General features: G+C 55.4%; 1 protein-coding gene across 3 annotated transcripts in view; it reads left to right on the forward strand.

The window, feature by feature from the left end:
- SH2D3C (SH2 domain containing 3C) overlaps positions 1-15622 on the forward strand; it is a 31682-nt gene that overhangs the window by 4006 nt on the left and 12054 nt on the right. The window contains exon 3 of one of the 3 annotated variants that reach the window (XM_060101043.1): positions 10400-10439. In XM_060101043.1, the coding sequence (XP_059957026.1) occupies positions 10400-10439 (40 nt within the window). Of the gene's footprint in view, positions 1-10399; positions 10440-13706; positions 13788-15622 lie in introns of those variants that run through there. The other 2 variants (XM_060101044.1, XM_060101045.1) reach the window with 2 other exon arrangements.

Here is a 15622-nt window from a genome sequence, read left to right on the forward strand (position 1 = left end):
TAGTTATCTATTTTATACATATTAGTGTATATATGTTAATCCCAATCTCCCAATTCATCCCACCACCACCCCTGCACCCCCAGTCCCTTGCTTTTCAACACTCAGAACCTTTTTCTAAACCATACTGGTCAGATGTACCTATTGAAATAAAGAGGGGGGGAAAAAATCTGAACAAAAGTAACTCTAGGGTTAGTTCTGGAACCTCTCTTGAGTGACTCTGCCCTGAGACACCAAGCACAGCTTCTGTGTGCTGGGGTAATTGGTCCTTCAGTGGGGAGCAGGACCTTGTAAAGCTGCAGAGTGAATCCGGTCCAGACGCTGCCTCTTACTGACTGCATGACCTTGGACAAGTCTGTTCCCTTCTCCGAGCCTCACTCTTCTCATCTGATAAATGGGCACAACGATAGCACCTACCTTGTAGGGTTGTGGTGAGAATTCAAGAGTAACATACTTGTAAAATCTTAGCACAGCGCCTGACACACCACAAGCAACTCGGTAAATGGGAGTGCTTACGTTTATGATGAATAAAACAAACGCTTTTCCACCATCTCTGGCTGCTCCAGGCTGCCTTCTCTTGCCATCCCCTCTTAAATTCGGCCTCATTCGGGTGTGTGGAGCAAGGATTGTATGCAGGATAGCGGGCCTCGTAGCTCCGGGGGCGTTCTGAGCTAACCGAAGTCTGAGAAGCGCGCTGAGGGTTTGCTGAAGCGGGGTGGGGCGTGGCGTGGCGTGGAGAATGGGCGTGTGCAGGGGGCGTGGCCTTCCCATGCGGCGCAGGGACTGTTGGGGAAGCTGGCCTCGGAGTGGGGCGGGGCGAGGCGGAGGGGGTGTGCTCGGGGGCGTGGCCTTTCCGCTCCGACCTGACAGATGGGGGAGAGGGCGGAGCGAGACAGCAGGCGGAGGGCGTGCCCGAGGCGGGGCGCGTCCTTCCCGGAGGGAGGAGTAGGCGGTGGAGCGCGCCCAGGGAGGGCAGTGGGGCGTGTCCGAGGCGTGGCCTACAGGCCAGGCTCCTCCCCAGGAGTCCTGCTCTAAGCTCCGCACCTCCGTATCCTGAGAAAGGCGGGAGCCGTCGAGCAGAGGAGGTCCCAGGGCTGCAGGCCGTGACGACAGGGAACTATGACTGCGGTGGGCCGAAGGTGCCCCGCACTGGGACCCAGAGGGTGAGTGACCGAGCTGGGACCGAGGAGGGCCGCCGCCAGGAACGGGAGTTGTCTGAGGGGGAAATCCGTGCCCCTGGGGCAGCTGACAAACCTGGGTGTGAGTTTAGCATCAGGGACTTTTAAACTTTCTTTTGGTGTAACTCTATCCCCAGCCTCTCCCGGCACAGGTTGGGCATCTTCTGGTCACAACAGTACCAGAAGAGAGGCACTATTACTATCTCCAGTTTTCAGATGACGAAAGAGAGGTTTACTTGCCCAATTTGACACAACTAGTGAAAGTCAGAGCTAGGGTTTAACTCCACCTTCCTGGACCAGGCCCTCAACGACTAGGCAACCCATTCCCCTCCAACAGGTCTTGAGACCCCTTGAGAATGCCAAGTCTAGGACCCAGCCTTCCTCCCCTGTGGGCAGAGATGGTCCTGGCAGTGCCTCTGGCATCAGGCCTGGCTTAGAGCTAACAGAGGAAATAGGGAGACTTCCCTTCCCCCCCTAATCATCTGGAGTGTCCAGGGGTCCTGAGGGGGGTGGGGTTAGCAGATCAGATTGAGCCCTTTCCTGGTGCCCTGGGACCCAGTGTCCCACCTGCTCTCCAGGCCAAGTAGGAGTCCAGGAATTGTTGAACATTTTTTCTAGGAGCCTGTGAAGCCCAGATCTGTGCTGGAGTCAGGTGACCTGCTTTGCCTGTGTGATCTCAGGCTTGTCCTGCCCTACTCTGGGCCTCAATCTCCCCAGCAGCCAAGATGGGCCTGGGATGGTCTCTGAGGATCCATCCAGCTTGGGAACAAGGGCATTTGAGAACTGCCACTGAGTAAGACTGGGAGACTCATTCCTGAGTGTCCCAAGGGGGTCATCCCAGTGGCTGTTCAGGGAGCAGCGTAAGCTGGGGAAGACGTGTCCCTCCCCTAGCCCCTGGGAAGCAGGTTGCACCTGGAGCAAAAGGAAGGAAGGGGAAGAGGTGAGGCTGCAGGAGTTTCCTGGTGCCCTGTTCCCTGCTGAGATCATGGGGGATGCAGAGGAAGGAGGGAGGAGGGGCCAATAGAAGGGGAATGAAGGGCCTTTAGCTCCCAAAAAGGAGAGCACCAGCCCAGTCTCCCACCATCCCCCGGCACCCTCAGCCTTCTGCAGGGAAATAGTGGGCCCAGAGAGCTCTGACACTCTACCTTCAGTCCATGTTATAGAGGAGGAAGCAGAGTCTCAGAGAGGGAAGGGAGGTCCCCCAACACCCGACACCCACCTACACACATACACACACACACACACACACACACACACACACACACAGGAATTGTCGGGCCAGGGTCCCCCCAGAGGACAACTGGCTGTCCCTGCCTGGAACACTCAATGGGTGCCATCTACCACATTTTACCAGCGAGGAGGCTGAGGTTCAGAGAGAGAAAGGGACTTTCCTGGGGTCACAGAGAGGTTAAGTGTCAGAGCCTAGATTTGATTCCTTCCTGACCAACTCCCAAGCCCAAGCACTTAACCACTAGGCCACATTTCACCTCCTGCAAGTAAAAATCTCAGAGCTGTCTCTACCATTACTTCAAATGACTTCCCATACCCCCCTGAAAAGGCGGTAATAGGAGCCCATTTTACAGATGAAGACGTCGAGGTTTTGTGAGGTTAACAACTTGCTCGAGATGACACAGTTGAGTTGGAATTTCATTCATTTTAATAGTTACTGAGATGCAACAATCCCTAGACATTCTTCTAGGTTCTAGGGAGACAGCAGTGAGCACAGCAGACAAAACCCTGCTCTCAAGGAACCCCCATTCCAGTGTGGGGGAGACAGATGATAAACAAGATAATGAGTTACCCGGTCAGCCAGAAGAGGAAAGCACTACGGAGAAAGATTCAGATCAAGTAGGGGAATTGGTCTTGGAGGGTAGGGGCTGATGGTGGCAATTTAGGAAGGTTAGCCAAGAAAAAAGTCTCAGTGAGAAACTGATGTTTGAGCAAAGGAGATGAGGGAACAGACCCTCTTTTTTTTTTTTTTTTTTTTTTAGTTGAAATATAGTTGATATGCAATATTATATTAGTTTCCGGTGTACTGGGAACAAACCATCTTGATATCTGGGGAAGGGTATACTAGGCCGAAGGAATAGCAGGTACGAAGGCCCTGAGGTGGGAGCATCCTTGGCACGTTTGAGGAGCAGCAGAGAGCAAGATGGGGGCTGGGGAGAGGAGTGGTGGAAATGAGGCCAGAAAGGAAATGGGTTCAGATAAGTAAGGCCTGGAAGGCCCGGCAAGGACCTGGCTTTGACTCTGAGCGAGTTGCAGCCGTTGCTGGCCTCAAGCAGAGGAAGGCCCCACTCTGACTTATGTTTTACGAGGACTTCTTTAAGGAGGATTTGACCGCAGTCCTACTCATTCTAAAGTGTCTCACCTGAACACCCTTTCCTGCCTCCCAGAGACCCAGGCCCCTCCACTCCACTTCCAGGGCTGTTCAGAAGGAAACTGAGACGTGGAGAAGGAAGCACCCCGGCCGGGGGCACCCTGTGTTGCCCGTGCCCCAGCCCTGGTGCCAGGCATTGAGAACAGGCCAAGACCCCCGTCCCCACCCCCCCCACCATTTCCTTTCGGAATGTTGATTCTGGTCCAAGAATTCCCAACACTCCCCAGAGTCCCACGACCCTCTCGGCCCTGCAAAGTGACGTCAGCTGCTGGGCATCTGGTAGTGATTACCCACTGGGGGAGGGGGCTGTGGTGGGCTCAGCCCATTCAGCCTCCTCAGGCTCTGGGCGGCTGGTCCTTGTCTTCCAAAGGGGCCCAGCTGCTCCTGGCTCTCATTTCCTGTGGAGACTTTCTCACAGCCCTTGAGACCCCCAGACGCCTGAGGCTGTGGGAACTGCGCTGGCTCGGGAAGGATGGACGGTCCCCCCACCAACCCCAGCTGGAGCCACATCCCCTCAAACCCTTAGGGGACTCTGTTTACAGAATGCCGGACGTATGTGGCGTGAGAGCTGGGGAAGAAAGGGGTCGGCTACATCAGCAGCTCAGAGGCCCACTGACTTGTCTTTACAACATTGAGAAACCCCCTTCCCCTCTCTGACCCTCAGTTTCCCCATCTGTAAATTGGGGACAATAACAGCACCTGCTTCACAGGGTCATCGTGAGGACTAGACAAAGTAGAGCATTTATCCTGGACCTGGCCCGAGGAAGTACCGGTACACAGGATGCTCAGGCGATCACCACACACATTTATAGAAGAGGAAACTGAGGCCCAACCAGGGGGGTTCGCCCAGGGTCACACAACCTCCTCCCTCCCAGCTGAGGGCCCTCTTCAGAGCCCCTGAGGGTCTTTCCTCTGTCCTTGCCCACTTCATTTCCTCTTCCTCATGTTGATTCTGGGTTCCTGGTCTGGTTGAAATGTTCTTTTTCTTCACTTTCCCCTCCCCAGTGTCCCTCATCTCCATCCAGGAGCAGTCCCCATCATCTGGGGGAGCCTGCCTCGGGCAAGGAATAAAGCAGAGCCAACCCAGGTCTCGTCTGAGCAGCTCTGTGCCCTGCTATAAAGTGGGGCTTCCACACAGGCATTCAGTCGTCTTCCCCATTTGCTCTTCTCTAGCAGCTGTTAAGTCTCAGCAGCTCTTGGGACTCAGACTCCTCAGCTCTGCCCTGGGATGAGCGACCTCCGATCTGTCCTCTCCTCACAGAGCTGGGACTCTTCCTGAGCTCTGCTGGGGAGCTCACCCCTGTCAAGAAGACGAAGGGCGCAGAATGGCGGAGAGGAGGAAGGACGTGTCCAGGACGGTGGTGGCCCATCGTACAGGAGAGGGGGCAGGGCAGAGGCTAAAGCCAAGGACCTTCCTGGCAGGGAATCCCAAAGGCCTCTTGGCTGGGTGTCCCCAGAGAGATGGGGCTTTCCACCCCAGCTCTCTCTTCTCAGGGTCTTTAAGGACTAAGGAGCATAGAGCAGGGTTGCTTCTATGCCCCGGGTGAGTGAAAGTCGGAGTGAAGAAGGGAGAGTATCTTCAACCCCCCAGGAGGAGCAGGATGGGAGATTTCATTTGGGGGGTGGTGGTGCTGGGGCAACGAGAGGAACCACAGGGGCTAAGGAACCTTCCACCTTTCCTTCTCATAGGATCCTTGCAACCCCTCTGGGAAGACAGTTAAAATATGCCCATTTCACAGATGAGGAAGTTGAAGCTCAGAGAGGGGAGGGCAGGGGGAAAGCTGGGAAGCCTGAGGCGGACATTGGGGAAATGTCCACTCAAGGCCATATGACCATATGTCCTGGGGGATCGACAGAGGGCAGGAAGGCTGCAGGGCTCTGCAGGGCAAGGCTGCCTGTGGTGAGGGAGGGCCAAGGTGGAACAGGATGGCGGCCTCTCCTCCAGGGTCCCGAGGGGAGCCTCGCCCTTCCCTCCTGGCCAGGATGGAGACCCTGAAAGGAAAGCTCAGACCGAAACCTGCACTGGGGAAATAAAGGATAATGGACTCTAATGACTGATCATTAATTCAATTAATTAAGCTAATGTATGCAATAAGTGGTACCAGTTATAAGACCAAATCAGCTAATACAGGCAATTAAAGAAGTTGGTTATTTAAATAATTAATGCAGCTGATTAATGGAACTGATTTAGCTCAGTTGTCACTATTATTTATTAATTGATTTCGCCACTAATATTAGAGAGGAAGTGCCTTTTAAATCCATAAAATAAGCAATTAATTAATTAATGGAGCTGAGTTTTTTATTTTTTTAATTTTTTTAAAATACAGTATTTCAGTTTCGTTTTATTATTTTTATTTTTATTTATTTATTTATTTATGGCTGCGTTGGGTCTTCGTTGCTGTGTGCGGGCTTTCTCTAGTTGCTCTGAGCAGGGAGTACTCTTCGTTGCACAGGCTTCTCGTTGCAGTGGCTTCTCTTGTTGCAGAGCATGGGCTCTAGGCTCTAGTTGTGGCTCGTGGGCTCAGTAGTTGTGGCTGATAGGCTGTAGAGTGCAGGCTCAGTAGTTGTGGTGCACGGGCGTAGTTGCTCTGTGGCATGTGGGATCTTCCCAGACCAAGGCTCGAACCCGTGTCCCCTGCACTGGCAGGCAGTTTCTTAACCACTGGGCCACTAGGGAAGCCCGGAGCTGAGTTTTTTAAAATGGAAGCTTTGATTCCTGGATTTGATCATTACAAAGGGAGAGAGAACATTCTAGAAATCTCCAAGCAAACTGAGATCTGCAGGCTGAGTAGGGATTACTCTGACTCTAAGGGAGAGAATTCCTCTAGGCAGAAGGAATATCATGTGCAAAGGTCCTGAGGCTGGAGGGTGTAGAGCTCTTTGGAGGAAGTGTGAAGCCTGAGTGCATGGAGGACCCTAAGGACGAGAGGAGGGGTGGCTGGCAAGGGCTGGGTCACAGTGGGCCGACCCGTGAGAACTAGAGTTTGTCCTCAGGATTGCAGGGGCTGCTGGGACATTCATTCATTCAAAAACATCTTTACAGGGGCTTCCCTGGTGGTCCAGTGTTTAACACATCGTGCTTCCACTGCAGGGGGCACGGGTTCGATCCCTGGTCAGGGAACTAAGATCCCACATGCCACGCCGTGTGACCAGAAAATAGAAAACAGAGCAAAACATCTTTATAGGGTGCCTGGCACCATTCTAGGCAGAACCCAACCCCTGCCCATGTGGAGCTGATGTTCTGGTGAGAGGAGATAGTGCAGGGCAAGTCAGATGAAGCGCTACGGAGAACGACAAAGCAGGGCAGGGAGGTGGGGAGCATTGAGAGGCCACACTTCACTGCCAGATGGGCGGCCAGGGAAGGCCTCACTGAGAAGGGACATTTTGGTAAAAACCTGAAGGAGGGAAAGGCGGGAGCTCAGTGGATATCTGGAGGGAAAGTATTCTCAGAGGGAACAGAAAGTACAAAGGCCCTGAGGTGGGAACAAAAGGCAGCAAGAAGCCCAGCCTGGCTGGGGCAGTGTGAGTGAGGGGAGTGTGGTCAGAGCCAGTGTGTGAAGGCTGTTATGAGGACTTCAGCTTTTGTTTTTTAAATTTATTTATTTATTTATTTTTGGCTGTGTTGGGGCTTTGTTGCTGCACGTGGGCTTTCTCTAGTTGCAGCCAGTGGGGGCTAGTCTTTGTTGCGGTGTGCGGGCTTCTCATTGCGGTGGCTTCTCTTATTGTGGAGCACGGAGCACACGGGCTTCAGTAGTTGTGGCGCACGGGCTCAGTAGTTGTGCCTCGCGGGCTCAGTAGTTGTGGCTCGCGGCTCTAGAGTACACGCTCAATAGCTGTGGTGCACGGGCTTAGTTTCTCCGCAGCAGGGGGGATCTTCCCGGACCAGGGCTCGAACCTGTGTCCCCTGCATTGGCAGGCGGATTCTTAACCACTGTGCCACCAGGGAAGTCCCCAGGACTTTAGCTCTTACTCTGTGTGAAACTAGGGGTCACTCCAGTGGGTTGGAGCAGAGGAAAGTCGTAAGCTGACTCATTTTAACAGGATTGCTCTGGCTGCTGGGGGGAAAACAAGCCAGAGGGACACAGATGCAGGCTGGGAGGCAGTGATGAGGTGGTGGCCATAGTCTGGGCAAATGATGGCAGTGGGTGGTGAGCCAACATGGTCACCTTATGTCTTAGGAATCCTGGAGTGTTGTACGGGAGCAGGGAGAGGTGATGGGGGCTGGTGGTGGCTCCAGGCCCTCAGCTTCCTGGGCCTGGGCCTCTGCCTGAGCACCCCCACTGGCTCTGGCCACCTAGGCCACCTGCTCCCTGGGGCAGGCGCCCCCTCCCCAAGGCTCTGCTCCTGCCCAGAGCGTGAGAGGAAGTGGACAGGAAGCAGGAGGAAGTGCTAGGCGATCCCAGTGTCCTGGCCAATCTGTTCCCAGCGGTGGGAGGATTTCCGGGCCTAAATGGCCGGAAACACTGGGATGGGACACCTCACCCAGGAAGAGCAGGGTGGTGAGAGGGGAAGGGGTCTGTACTGCACCCCACTCCCAACTCGGCTGGACAGAGAGAACCCAAACACCTTTGGGAGCCTGCTGGGGCCAGGCTGCAGCTTAAGGGACTATGGTTAGAGGTCAGGAAGGACTTTGCAGGAAGGAAGGCTAGCACCAGGGACTCTGGAATGTCAGAACAGGGAGGACTGTCAGACAGCTTCTCAATGAGGAGCCCCTGGCCTCAGGAGCTGGGGGAAACCCTGCATGGAATTCTGCCCTGGAAACATATATACTTCACACACAGTTTTTGTTTTGTCTTGTTTTTAGCTCAGCTGTTTTTGTTTTAAATTTATTTTTATTAGATTTGTCACATTTAAATTTAAATTTGGTGCTTCTGTATTTGAGGAAGCAGTTCCCTGATGTTTGACTTTCCTCCCTATTTTGCAGATGGCAATACTGAGGCCTGTGCCAGCCAGAGAACCAGGGCCCAGCCTGACAGAATTAATAATAACGATAGTGATGAATACTGGTTGAGGGAATTAATAATAACAACAGTGATGAATACTGGTTGAGGGTTTACTGTTCATACATTCCTTAAGCAATAAAGAGTTCTTGAGCTCCTACCATGTGCCAGGCACCATGGTGGGGGCTCACCTGTGAGCTATATGAAGTCAGTGCCCCAGGGGAGGCGTCAGGTAACTGAGTCAACAAATAAATGTAAAGTGATTGTTTCAGGCAGAGATTGAGGAAAAGAAAGCAGGGTTGAGGACAGAGAGTGAGGGACAAGGGACTAGTCTCGGCAGGGTGGTCAGGGAAGGCTTCTCTGGGTTGGGGACATTAAGCAGAGCTCTAAATAAAATAGGGGGAGGGGCAAGCTGTGTGATGATGTTGGGTGGGGCGGAGAGCATTCCAGGCAAGGGAACAGCAAGTGCAAAGGCCCTGTGGCAAGAACGAGCTTGGCAAGGAGGCCAATGTGGCCGGGGCAGAATAAGGGATAGAATGAGGGAGGGAGGCATATTGTGGGCGTGGGAGTTGATGAGGTGGGCAGTCAGATACCACCAGGGCCACACAGGGCATTGTAGGTTGGGGAACACATGAGCCTGTTTACACTTGTTTTTCTGGCATGAAAATGGCACCCTCTTTACTCTCACAAGGGAAGAAAAGTCTTGGTTGAGTTGATAAATTACATGGCCAGCCATTTGCAGACCATGGAGTGGGATTTAGACTTTGTTCTTTGAGAGATGGGAGGCTTGGGGGTGGGGTTTGTGCACTGCGATCTGCTTAGCTTTTCCCTTGAGTGCCGCCTGGGTGGCGGAGGGCTGTGAGGGCAGACACAGCGAGAAGGCTGCTCTGTGCTCCACAGAGGACACAGAGGGCGTCCCAGATGGGGCAGGGTTGACACATGGAGAGAAGTGGTCAGGATCTATTTTGGAAGTAGGGCCACAGGATTTCCTGATGGATTGGGCGTGGAGTGTGAGTGAGAGAGGAGGTTCAGAGGACCGCAGGGTTTGGGGCCAAACAAAGCAACAAGAAGGATGAAGCTGACATCAACTGAGATGGGGATCGGATGTGGGGAGCAGGGGCGTCGGGGGGGGGGCGATCAGCAGCCCTGCTTTGGATACGAAAGTCAAAATGACTTCAAACATCTGAGAGGAGATGCTAAGGAGGCAGTTGGGTGTCTGAGTCTGGTGCTGAAGGCGCAGGTCCAGGCCGCATCGGAGAAGGGAGGGCCTTTAAGGCCGAGGACTGGGGGAAGTGGCTCACGGGAGCCCTCGCAAGGAAGGGTGATATCTATTTGGCACCCGGGAAAGACAGCCACCCCCAGCCTCTGGCCTCTCCAGGCCCCATCCTGACCACCTCTTAGGGAAGGGGATCAATTCCGCAGCCAGATGTCACCAGCAATGGCACCATGATGTGCCACCGGGTGGGTCACTCTGCACTAGGGAATGAGGGTAGGGCGGGAGGAAAGGAGGCTGAGGCCCAGCCTGGGGCCACCAACCATGGAGTCAGGGAGCAGGTGGGGAGTGAACACCAGGAGAGTGCAGCGTCCTGAAGCTGGTTGAAGATAGCAATTCAGGGAGCAGGCCCCGTGTTAAGCATATAACATTCATCAGCTCCCAGAGTCCTCGAGAAAACCCGATGAAGCAGAAGCTATCATTACCCTGATTTACAGACAGGAAACAGGCTCAGAGAGGTGAAGGTACTTGCCCAGGGTCGCACAGCTGGAGAGTGGAGGAGTAGCCCAGCCAGCAGGTTCCAGCACATGCTATCAGCTGCAGTGCCCCCTCCTGCCTGCAGGTGGGCAGAGACTGGCAGCTGGGGAGCCAGGCAGGGCTGGGAACACTCACTTTTCTTCTCTCCTTCCAGGGCCACTGGAGAGCCGGAGGCTGGCGGGGACTATGTGAAGGTAAGTGGGGCTGGAAGGGGACACTGGAGGGCCCAGAGTCTGTTCCAGGAAGGGCAGAGTCCTTTTCTGGCCTTGTTAGGAGCCAGATCTCACTGACTGTTCCCAGGAGGAGAAGGTCTAGGAGTCAGGGCGGCGTTTCGGGTCTGCTTTCAATCTCAGCATCGTCTTCCCATGCCTTCCATCATTTTTTCCTGGCCCCAGACTCAGGACTTCCCAATGTTTGTTACTACCAGACTCCATCCAGCTGCCAGCTGGACAGGGCCCCAAGGGTGGCTCCATGCGAAGACCGGCTCTAACCCCACTTGGTCTCTGAGCGTGGGGTGCTGGTGCCGGGAGGTGGCATCAGGAAAGGATGACTCAGTTCCTCATCACAGATAATGGGCACAGTCACATCGATCATAAGCTTAATTTGTCCTGGACACTGGGAATGTTGAAAATGCAGTTTTGAAATAATAACGATAACAGCAATAACATGACGGAACATTTTGAGTGCCTATTGTGTGCAGAGCCCTGTGCTGGCTGCTAGCACTGGGAGTCAGTTCTGAGCTCTTTACATGAATGAGGTCTTTGACTTCTTCCCTCATCACTGGGCAGTGAGGGCTTTCTTGTGCCCATTTACAGATGGGAAATTTGAGGCCCAGAGAAGTGCAGTGACTTGCCCACAACCACACGGCTACTGCAGGGCAGAGCTGGGATTGCTGTCCAAGTTTATTTGATGCCAAGACCATGGACAGAGCCCTTGGCCTTCCACATCCCGGAGCACCCACCCTGAGCCAGGTCCCCTGCCGAGTATGGAGCACACAGCCAAGGGCAAGCAGCACCAGGCCCTGTGTGTGTTCCAAGGGCTCCTGGCCCATGTGAGGACCAGGGCAGAGCCACACAATGGTTTGGGCTTGTGTTTTGTGATTTAGCAGCCCCAAATTTTAGTCCCAGATCTGCCCCTTATTTGTCACATGACTTTGGGTGTGTGTGTCACCTCTCTGAGCCTCAGTGTTCACCTGTATGAAATGGGGTAACAGTGGTGCTTCCAAACCAGGGCGGCTATGGGCCCAATGAGTCCATGCCCATGAAGGGGAGATCTGCGCCTGGAACAGAGCAGGCCAGGCTCGTTCCTGACCCCAGGGCATTCCGTCACCCAAGATGCTGCCTGTAAAGCTCCGTGTAAGTGACTAGTAATGAGCTCTGTGGGAAGTGCTCACACTGCTGTCCCCCACCATCCCCAGAAGGCTCAGCTAAGAAGCCATTGGAGCTCCAGAGGTAGGGGACGACTTTCAGCTCAGGAGCTGGGGATGGGGAGATCAAGGAAGGCTTTCTGGAGGAGGAGGCGTTGAAGCCAAGCCATTGCAGTTGACCAGGAATATTCACCAACATCCTCTCTCCAAACAGAAAGCTGAAAAGGAGATAAAGATAAGCAGAGATGGGTGGTAGAGTGATCCAGGCAGAGGTAAGAGTGTGGGCGCGGTCAGAAAGCAAGCTTGAGTGAGCCCAGGAAATGCAGCCCAGAGCTGCAGCAAGTTGAGCAGGAGCTGCTCGCGGGATTTGGGCCCTGGCTCCTCATCCCGAGCCCTGACACCACAGGGGGGACAGAGGCCTCAGGTAGAAGAACCAGCACCAAAGCCAGTGGTGGACCACACAGGGGCATATTTCAGCACCCCATAAATCCCAGCTGCCTGGCAAGGTAATGAGATCCCCATCACTGATGGTAGTGAGATCCCTGTGAGGATTAGCTTTGTACTTTTCCCTTAGTTTACTGGGCTGAAAAATGTAATTTAAAAATGCTATAAAAGGGCTTCCCTGGTGGCGCAGTGGTTGAGAGTCCGCCTGCCAATGCAGGGGACGCGGGTTCGTGCCCCGATCCGGGAGGATCCCATGTGTCGCGGAGCTGCTGGGCCTGTGAGCCATGGCCGCTGAGCCTGCGTGTCCGGAGCCTGTGCTCCGCAACGGGAGGAGCCACAACGGTGAAAGGTCTGCGTACCGCAAAAAAAAAAAAAAAAAAAAAAATGCTATAAAAGAAATAATACCTGCTCACTGGAGCTGATTAAACAATCCCTTGAAGGATAAACTCAAAGGAATGTTAGTTGTAGCTTCAAGCCTCAGAAGAGGGTGGAATCAATAGTCGGTTACCAAAAGTCCATTCCTGACCTTATATACTCAGCTTCCAGAACTCCAGGGTTTCTCAGTGAGTACTTTGATTCTAAGGCAAGGATTCTAAAGTTCCAAGACCATAAAATTCCAAGTTCTATGCTCAGAGCTTCAGATGTATTTACAGAAAATAATCAAATGTCTGAGACCCAGAGAGGTGGACTCACCTGCCTAAGGTCACACAGCCTGTCAAAAGGATTTGAACTCCAGGCCTGACTGATGCAGAGTCAGTGATGACTCCCTTTGTGCTGAAGAGCCTATGATTCTAGGACCAAAAGTCCAGATTCTAAGACACTAAGCTTGAAAACAATAGCAGGCATTTATTGAGCACTTATTTTATGTCTGGCAATTTACATGCATCAGCTCAGCCAATGCTAACAAGAGTTCTGTGAGGTCAGCACAGGTATGTTTTCCAGATGAGTAAATCTGGGCTCCAGGAGAAGGGACTGGTTGGGTGGAGGTGGGGCACCGCTAGTTGAACCCAGGTTGATTCCCAAACCATTGAGCCTTACTGAGTCTCTGCCCTCCCCACCCCCACCCCCAAGTCTGTCAGTGGAATATCCCGCAATTCCCAGCAGAGTCCCTGATTCCAAATCAGAGGTGAGAAATCCTGGGCTCTGGGAGATTTCCTGAGGCCACAAAGGATTCGGTCAAACATATACAGGGATTTTTCCAGCTTTAGATATGATTTAGTTCAAAGTCTCTGCCCGCTCCGGGTCAGTGAGGGGTGAGACGAGTGGGGGCGGCAGGACCACCCCCCTCCCTTGCCGGCCCAGGGGTCCCCACCCCATCCTTCTGTCCCCCGTGAAGCCCCCCTTGGCAGGTCCCCCGTTCAGCATCCTCGGACTACAGGCTGCCGGGGCGCGCGGGGCTGGAGCTCTGGGGGCTAGGGGCGGGGAGCCGGGGGCGGGCGGAGGGAGGAACAATGGCCCCCTCCCCTCCCAGGGCTGGCTGGAGGGTGGGGTCTCCCCGCCCCGCCTCCCCGCTCCTCCCCCGACAAGGCGATGAGGTAATCGCGCCGCCGAGAGGCAAGCGCAGCCGGTGCCCAGCCCGGTCGGTCCTGCGCCCCTGCCCGGCCGGCAGCCGTCCCCCGCACAGTCCTGGCCCTGGCCGCCCGGCCCCACCATGACCGAGCGGTGCAGCCTGTGGAGCGCCCTGTCGGCCGCCGCCTGCTGCTTCTACCGCGGCTCCTTCGTGCAGGTGCAGGTGAGGGGGCGGCTTGGCCCCCGCCAGGCGCTCCGGGCTGGGACCCCTGGCCGCTCGCCCCCGGAGCCGGGGAGCCGCAGCCCGTGACGCCGCGCAGGGTCCGGCCAGTCAGGGGCTGCGGGCTGCAGGCTGAGGGCTGCGGGAGGGGGCGGGGTCGCCCCAACCTCACCTCTGGGCGCCCAGACGCTCCGCAGGGTGAGGGTCCAGCTGCCACTCCCGAGACTCGGGGCTGCGGAGGCTGCCGTTCCGGTCCTGCCTCTGCAGGATGGAGCTGAGCTGGGGCGTTGGGTACCTGGAGATGAGGTCCCCGGCGTCCTGCCGGTCCTCCAGCAAGCACTCCGGCCCCTGCGGCTGACCCGGGCAGCCTGACTCCCCATTGTACCGGGGGCGCTGGGCCGGGGTCCAAAGGCTGAGTGAGGGGTGGGAAGCTGAGGGGATGCTGCGGGTGCCGAGGCTGGGGCCAGAGCGCCTGCAACCCTTCTGCCCTCTAGGTGGGCTCGGGCGTGCTCCGGGCGCGGGTCTCCTAGCCCAGCTGGCCGGTCAGTGCGGGACGGCGCCGTGGCGGTGAAAGGGTTAAACGGAAGGGGGTGGAGGGGAGGACCCGGACCCCGCCTCTCTGCGGAGCATCATCTGGGGATGGCTTTGCTTAGGGTTGCGAGACTTAAGGGAGCTAGAGGGGGCTTGCTGGGCACCGGCTGGTGAGAAGTGGTTAAGACCCTGACCCAGGGTCTCCGCGCTTTTGCCTTCCGAGCCCCCTGGGGGACGCGGGGCGCATCACCTTTGCGCTCCCCCAGGCTCACACACGCTCCGAGCCCGCCTGAATGACTGCCCCGCCGGCGGCTGAGCGCAGCATCCCCGCACCCGCCAATCAGGCGCTCGCAGGCCGGGAGGCGGTGAGATCATCTCTGGCCAATAGCAGTGCAGCGGGAGCAGGGATGCTGCATTCGCGCCCCAGCACCCACCCTCCTTGGGAGCTAGGGACCCCCGGGTCGAAGGTGAGGAATCACAGGGACCCTAGGGTTCCCTAACCTCCGGTGTGTGGGAGGACCAAGTTTGTCCCTCCAGGTTCTCCCTGACCATTGATTATGGTTTAAAAGTGGAACCCAGTCTCCCACCCCCCATTTACAGATGAAGCTACCCAGGCCCAAAAAGGGAGACTGATCGGCTCAAGGTCATACAGTGGCAGGCAGCGTCTTGAGGCCAGGTTCTTTACCACACAGCCCCCTCCCCTTCTTTGCCCCCTGTCCCTCTTGCTCCAGCTGTGGAACTGGGGCAACTTCTCAATTGCATGCTCTTTGTCAAGGAGAAGGAGTCTCCCCTGTGGCTTCCACTCTTCCCTCTCCAGGGTGTGGTGTGGTATAGGAGAGGGGCCAGGACCCTGAAGAATAGGGAACCCCATGGAGGAGTGTAGGTATCTGAGTTAGCTAATCTTAGTTCACCCCGGACCTCCCTGCCTTTCTGGGGTATTGGTTTCTACCCTGGGCGGGGGATGTACAGAATCCCCATCCTCAGGCCCTGCCTTTCCCTGAGCACTCATCTCCATCACCCACTCCCACCATCTGTCCCCAGAGGCCTACAGGTACCTCAAAGCCCAAATTTTTATGGGCCCATCCCCAAGCTGCTCCTGCCCCAGCCTTGCCCACCTTGGAGAGTGTCTCATTGTCCTCCCAGGCGCTCTCTACCTGGAATCCTCTCTGACCCCTCCGCCCTCTTCCCCACACCTGATCAATGGTTGTGTAAACACCCTTCCCCCAGTTCCCATCCCCACACCCCACCCTTCCCTGCCATTGCCTGGAAAACACTAGGCCATCTCCACGCAGTGGATGGAACCTGCC

The sequence above is a fragment of the Mesoplodon densirostris genome, chromosome 6 (assembly GCF_025265405.1).
Source record: "Mesoplodon densirostris isolate mMesDen1 chromosome 6, mMesDen1 primary haplotype, whole genome shotgun sequence".
Taxonomy (NCBI): domain Eukaryota; kingdom Metazoa; phylum Chordata; class Mammalia; order Artiodactyla; family Ziphiidae; genus Mesoplodon; species Mesoplodon densirostris.